This window comes from Eptatretus burgeri, chromosome 1 (assembly GCF_056783735.1).
Source record: "Eptatretus burgeri isolate ZD-2024b chromosome 1, Ebu_testis_v1, whole genome shotgun sequence".
Lineage (NCBI taxonomy): Eukaryota > Metazoa > Chordata > Myxini > Myxiniformes > Myxinidae > Eptatretus > Eptatretus burgeri.
Genome location: NC_140961.1, coordinates 99,270,961 through 99,278,460, shown reverse-complemented (window position 1 = coordinate 99,278,460; position 7,500 = coordinate 99,270,961). Strand labels below are relative to the sequence as shown.

General features: G+C 43.3%; 2 protein-coding genes across 3 annotated transcripts in view; both read left to right on the top strand.

Annotated features, from left to right (window-relative positions):
• The window catches only part of LOC147035047 (uncharacterized), a 3,248-nt gene extending 976 nt beyond the window's left edge, over positions 1-2,272 (top strand). Inside the window, exon 1 of the mRNA XM_085893025.1 lies at positions 1-2,272. This exon is cut by the window's left edge and continues 976 nt beyond it. Coding sequence (XP_085749151.1) covers positions 1-295 — 295 coding nt within the window. The 3' untranslated portion in view covers positions 296-2,272.
• Positions 1-7,500, top strand: part of NCAPD3 (non-SMC condensin II complex subunit D3) — a 248,830-nt gene that overhangs the window by 135,785 nt on the left and 105,545 nt on the right. For both annotated transcript variants that reach the window (XM_085893013.1, XM_085893010.1), the window contains exons 15-16: positions 2,285-2,505; positions 6,924-7,115. In XM_085893013.1, the coding sequence (XP_085749139.1) occupies positions 2,285-2,505; positions 6,924-7,115 (413 nt within the window). The remainder of the gene's footprint in view (positions 1-2,284; positions 2,506-6,923; positions 7,116-7,500) is intronic.

Sequence of the window (7,500 nt, the reverse complement as noted above, 5' to 3'; positions counted from 1 at the left end):
AAAGAATAAAGAGGCACAGAAAGCATTCCAAAGCCTGGCGACCGAAACAGCAATAAGTCAAAAAACTCGAAAGACCCTGCAAACTTTCACCACAATCATGTATGGTGCAAAGGACACCAGCAAGGTGACACTCAATGGTTATCGGTACAAGGTGTTTGAAAAGGGCTATGGACCAAAGTCGACAGCAAAGAACCCCTTGGAGAAACTTAAGGGCACAAACGCAAGTGCCATTCCACCATGTGAGGCAGAGCTCATTATGCATATGAAACGTGCATCATTTGTTGCTCACATGTGACTGAATGCTGATGTCGCCGAAATCCAACAGCACCCTACGGAATCAAATGGTTGGGACTTTGACAATGAATATTATCAGCCAATTTGGCATGAAGGGCCACAGATGCCAGACGCCCTGGTTCCAGAGGAACATGAGCTCAATGGTGATGAAACTATCGAAGAGGAGAACATGACCGTCTCATCGGATGACGAGTCAGACTGGACAGAAGATGATTAAGGAACACGATGCACAACAACCAGTTGCTACCTGTGACTTCTTTAATGTCATCAATACAATCAAACTACAGTTATAAATAACTCCATTAGTAATTTCATACAATTAATAGTGATCATTACAACTCAGTACCAATTATCAGCAGTCACTATCGCATTTTCGTCCATGTTGTAATTTTGTTTCAAATTTTATTAAACTGTTTTCGCATACATAATGTATATTGTTCATTCATTTTATTCCCGTTCTTAAGTGGACAAGGTACAGGAGTTGACACTTAAGAATGGCCAATCCATGGACACGGTGGTCTGATAGACATTTTGGCCTGAATTCCATATTTGTACTCAACCATTCTAATTAACGTGGTAATTAGTGCTAATTCGGGCGTTCTTAAGTAGACTAAGTACAGGAGTTGACACTTAAGAATGGCGGATATTGATTTCTATCTTCTAGGAGAACATTTTGGCACTGGTTTCATTCATGTACTCAATCATGCTAATTAAACTTGAATTTGGGGGTACTTTAAGTGGTCGCCCCCAGGAATGGTACGGGAGATGAAACTTTAGAATGCCCGTTTGAGGGTCCCATGTTGTATCATCATATTCCAAGCTTCAAACCTTTTGTACTCGCAATGCTAAACAAATCTCCATGGGCTTCCCGGACTATTACTTCCATCGTGGATTATTCAACCCACCAGTGCATCCCTTTGGCTTTGGTATTCTTTGTCCATTTTTTTAGAATTCAGAATGCTGTTCACTGATTTTCATCTGCAAATGATGGCTTTTTATGATGGCCTCTGCTGATGAAGGTACAAGTATGTATAATGATGCAAAGATGAACTGATTTGATTATGGGGTCATGGGGTCAAAGATCAGAGGTCCTGTTCGTCAAAAATTCTGTGAACTCACCAACTTGTGAACCAGTGTTGTGATTTTGACCATATTTGGTGTAAGTACATATTATGATGGAAAGATGAACCGATTCGATTTTGGCATCAAGAGGTCAAAGGACAGACGTCATGTCAGGTAAAAATGTGAAATCAAAAGTCAGGATTTAAATCAAACTTGGTTACATGTATGTTTGATGATGTAATAATGTTGGCGGAGGCATCTCGGGCGACGTCGAAGAGTGCCGTTCTAGTTTTGTTATTCTTCACTCGCAGTATTTATTTTGTTGCAGTGTAACCTGTTATTTTTACATTGTCCCTGAAAAGTTTTCTTGCGTCACATGCTCCTTCAATGTACTCCAGTCATCATGGGAAACGTTTTGATGGAAAAGATCTGCTAATCTCACAAATACTTCTCTGTTACACCTGTGCTAAACTGCTTCTACTCATTCCTAGCAATATGCTTAACAAATGTTGGGTCTACCATCTTGGCACATTTCCGCTAGATTATACTCTTATGTGGTATGTTAAGGGCAATGGTGATGCCTTGCAAGACAATATGCTCATTCTCGAGTCATGTCAATTTTTTCTGAAGCTTGCACTTGGTGCTTCGACCAAAGCTTGGACTTAGAAGTCCCACCCACCCCATCCCCTGCTTTCCCTTTTCCTTTTATATGCTCCATTCATGCCTTTCCACCTCCACATCACTCCAGCATCCTTCACCTTGTATCTCTCTTCACCTTACTCACATTGTCTTATTTGTCTTGCTCTCCTGACCTTTCTCTCATCTATACCCCCATTTCTTAATGCCATCTTCACCCCACCCGTACTTGCCCTCTATTCTTACCTAATAAATAAATGACCCCCTCCGAACACTATGCTCTGTTTCACAGATGTTTCCTAAGTCAATGCCTGTACAGACCTGCTGGCTCCGAAGTTTGCTTCCTGCCGTGCTGGATGTTGAGACATCCATCCAAGAGAAGGTGTTGGAATGTTTTGATACAGTCATTATTGGAAACATCAAGTCTTGTGGGCAGCAGGAATTGGAGGGACCACAGTGTCTTGCCTGGTCTCTCCTAGAGATCTTGACACTGCCGAAAGAGCAAGAATTGAGGTGAGCATCATTGGATATAACTAGTGGAAGGGCGAAGGGCTCATCTACGACGAGCACTTAAATGCTTTTCTTCTGAAACAGCTCATATAACCATGTTCTGTGATGGTTGCATTATTTTATTATTTTTAAAATAAATTATTTTGTGTGCACATATATTTTTACAATTGAATTTTAGGTTCAATTTCCCATTCACTTTTGTCCTCACACACACACCACACACACACACACACACACACACACACACACACACACACACACACACACACACACACACACACACACACACACACACACACACACACACACACACACACACACACCAGGGGGAGCTATTTCAGCGACATACAGAGTGCCTTTGAGAAAATCGACACCCCCTTTCACAATTTTCAAATTTTGTTGCCTTATAACCTGGAATTAAATTGCATTCAGTCAAACTTTTTTCACCTTCATTTACACATTGCTACCCACAAATTCTACAAGTTTCAGAAAATTAATTAAAGATGCAAAACTAGAATATCTTGCTGGGATAAGTGTCCATCCGCCTTATAATAGCAATTGTAAATTATCTCAGATGTAACCAACGTTTTCAAAAATTCAAGAAAGATGTCGGAATGTTCCTCCAAAAAGTATGTAAACAAGGTAGGGATGGTCATGAGAAATGATCTTGTGAAACCATCCCAACATTATGGTTATTTGGGGGGGTCTGGGTGCTTTGGGAAATTCTGAAGAGTTGTGCAGTGCTTTCAAGACCACCATCCTTGATGTTGCCGGTGGATGTCTTGGAACTTACCAAAGGGCAAAGAAGAATTTTATCTCTCAAGGGACACTAGATACCATTGACCAGAGTTGCAAGGCCAGGCTTAATGGCAGAGTTCAGCTGTTCAGAGAGCTGAGGCGTAAAACTGTACGTGCGCTAAGGGTGGAAAAGGCGGCCTATGTGCGTGGAATCTGTGAGGGGGTAGAGCATCGCCTGTGGTCAAGTGATTCTCGTCCTGCTTACAGGGGAATTCGCACATTGTGTTACTCCAAGTCCATCCCTCGGTGTACTGCAGTTAGAGCGAAGGGTGGTGGGCTCTTGACAGAGTTGTCCGAAGTGAAGGCCTGCTGAGCTTGTTACTTTGAGCGACTGTACCAGGCTGATCCACCAACTGTCGAGTTGGATGGCAGGGGAGTTCCTGTCCCTATTGCTAACCATCCAAAAAACTGTGGTCCACATTTGTGGAAAAACAGTCTCCGGTGAACCGGTTGAAGTAGGGTAAAGCTCCTGGGATCTGTGGCATCCATGCTGAACTTTTCAAGGCTGGTGGGAATGCTGCACTTAAGTCGTTACATGCAGTTCTGTGCTCTGCCTGGAACACAGGACAAGAGTTTTGGCAGGGACTGCTTACAGCCTATGTTTATCTCTGCAAGGCGTTGGATTCAGTGAATCGGGATGCCCTCTGGAGGATTCTTGGTCTTCGTGTGGTGCCACCAAAACTGATCGATCTGATAATGATACTCTGGTACTGAGAGTGCTGTGAGATGTGGTGATACCATCTCCGACTTATTTCCAGTTGTTACTGGAGTTAGTCAGGGGTGTGTCCTGGCCCCCACACTTTTCAGTGCTTGTATGGACTGGATTGTGGGGAGGATGTCAGAGAGATCAAGCTGCGGTGCATCGTTTGGGAATGTCAAGATCTCTGACCTTGATTTCGCAGATGATGCAGTCATCTTTGCGGAGACTGGGCATCCTTTTGCGGGCCCTCAAGGTGCTGAGTGAGGAGTCAGAGCCACTCAGATTACGAGTTTCCTGGGCCAAAACTAAGATCCAGGCTTTGAATGACCTATTGGATGCTGTCATCTTGTCTGTACCTGTTTGTGGTGAGGATGTTGAGGTCATGGAAGATTCACTTTCCTTGGCAGTGATATTCATGTCTCTGCTGACTTTGAGCCAGATGTCAGTAAACGTCTGGGTCGGGCCTGGGGAGTCATGGATTCACTGGATCATTGGGTGTGGTGCTGCCGGTACCTGTGCAGGTGGACGAAAGTCCAAGCCTTCAGGTCCTTGGTGCTTCCAGTCTTGCTCTATGGATGTGAGACTTGGACTGTGACCAGGGATCTGAGATGGAGACTTCATTCCTTTGGCCCCAGGTCTGTTCGGAGAATCCTTGGCTATCGCTGGTCGGATTTTGTTCAATAAACGATTACTGACAGAGACTCAAACGAGATTTGTTCCCTGCGTTGTTCGTGAGCATCAGCTGCGGCTGTATGGCCATGTGGCTCATTTTCTTGATGCTGGTCCTGCTCACCAGATTCTCTCAGTGAGGGAGCCTTGTGAGTGGAGGAGGCCAATGGGCTGACCACGTGCCTCCTGGTTGTGCCAGGTTGATTGGTATCTCAAGGAGATGGGGATGGGCCAGACATCGGTCTGGGTGATGGCCAGAGGGAGGCCCCTGGAGTTCCGGCGGAAAGTGGACGCAGCGACGCGCTGCTCTGGTGCATGCTCCCATACCTGACCTTACCTTCAGAGTATTCACACCCCTTGACTTTTTCACATTATGTTGTATTAAAGCCTGAATTTAATATGGATTATATTTACAGTTTTTGTCACTGATATACACAAAATACCCCTTCGTGATAAAGTGAAAACATGTTTTCAGAAACATTTGAAATTAATTCAAAATGAAAAGCTGAAATGTCTTGCGTCAATAAGTATTCGACCCCTTTGCTACGACCCTCAAAATTGAACTCTGCTGCATCCAATTTCCTTTGATCATTCTTGAGATGTCTCTACAACTTGATTGGAGTCCACCTGTGGCTAATTAAATTGATTCGACATGATTTAGAAATAAACACACCTTTTTATATGAGGTCCCGCAGTTGACAGTACATGTCAGAGCAGAAACTCTACCATGAAGTCTCAGGAATTGTCTGTATAACTCTGCGATTGAATTTGAGGAGGCATAGATATGGGGAAGGGTATCAAACAATTTCTCATGTTGAAAGTTCCCAAGAGCACAGTGAGCTCAATCAGTAGGAAATGGAAAGGATATGGAACTACCAAGATTCTTCCTCGAACTGGCCATCCTGCCGAACTGAGCTACCTCGCAAGAAGGACCTTGCTCAGAAAGGTGACCAAGAACTCGATGACCACTCTGACAGAACTACAGAGTTCCTTGGCTGAGATGGGACAACCTGCCGGAATGACAACAGTCTCTCCAGCACTTCACAAATCTAGGCTTTCATCGAGAGTGGCCAGACGGACGCCACTCCTGAAAAAAAGGCACATGATGGCACGCTTGGAGTTTGCAAAAGGGTACATGAAAAACTGAGAGCATGAGGCAAAAGATTGTGGTCTGATGAGACGGAAATTGAACTCTTTGGCCTAAATGCAAAGCGCTACGTTTAGTGGAAATGAGCACAGCTATTCACCCATCTAGCACCATCCCAACTGTGAAGCATGGTGGTGGCAGCATAATACTATGGGGTTTATTTTCAGTGGCAGGGACTGTGAGTCTTGTAAGGATAGAAGGAACAATGAATGTAGACAAACACAGCAAATCTTTAAGGAGAACCTGCTTCAGAGTGCAAAAGATGTCGGACTGTGGCGAAGATTTGCGTTCCAACAGGACAATGACCCCAAGCACACAGCCAAAGCAACAATGGAATGGCTACAGAAGAAGAATGTGAAAGTCCTTGAGTGGCCCAACCAAAGCCCCGACTTGACTCCCATTGATAATTATCTGTGGAAAGACTTGATGATTGCTTTTCACCGATGCTCCCCATCCAACTTGATAGAGCTTGAGCAAATCTGTTAGTCAAGGGATGTGAATACTTTCTGAAGGCAATGTGTGATAAATTATTGTGATCATCCCTACCTTGTTTACATACTTTTTGGAGTAACCTCCCAACATCCTTTGCATTTTTTAAAAATGTTTTTCTTCCTTATTGCATCATATCATTGTCCAGGACAGCAATTATAATTTTAACATTAGTGACCAAACCAATGATTCCTTCCTTTTGCAACCAAGATGGCATCCACAGCAATCAAGACACTACCATCATGCCAATTTCAACAAGAAAAAATTATTTTTTATCGTTTGTTGTTATGACTATTTAAAGATATATCTGAAAGTGTCCTTATTCAACTTGACGTGTTTCTGATTGTGGAAGCATTATATTTGCTCACAACTCATTATTATTGTTCCATTGTCCATTTATAACGTTGTCATGGCCCTTTTTTCCTGCAAATGTCGACCAACTCTCTTAGTGACTCTTCAGACAAACCAATTCTCTCTGTCGATGTATAAAGACAAGTTTTCCATTGGTCATACTGCCATGAATATTTGAGATAAACAGGGTAATATGATGTCTTCTTTTTTTTTGTATAACCTAACTTTTTCCTGTTGAGGAATGATCTTTTGACACGGTTTCCTCAGCTTGTATTTGAAGAAGGTATGCCAAATGCTCATGCAGCGAAATACAATCCCAGCAAACCTTGCCAGTTTCCTCTTGAGTCACACAGACTCTGAGAGAGTGGCCTCTGCCTGGATGCTACTTGCAAAGGTGGCTGCTCCTGGTCTTCGCTTGAACAGCCACACAGTCGTCCAGCGTTGGGAGGATGCCATTAGGTAATGCTTTATTCCACAACTAATTGAAAGAATGCAAAAAGAATGTTGGAAGAATGTTTGAATGGTCTCATTGTTATTGATTGACAAGAAACTCTAGGAAAGCTTTGTCATGTTAATTTGTTCTTTGGGGAGCTTTCTCTACTTTCCCAGACTAAACTCAGCCTTGATGAAAAGAAAACATCTGCTAAAAACTTTTTTGAAATGTAGTTCCCTGTTTGTTTTTCTTCCTACTTTTCCTCTGCCTCTTTCTCTGTCTTTTTCTCTTTCTCTCTTCTTCCCCCCCCCCCCACCTCTCTCTCTCTCTCTCTCTCTCTCTCTCTCTCTCTCTCTCTCTCTCTCTCTCTCTCTCTCTCTCTCTCTCTCTCTCTCTCTCTCTCTCTCTCTC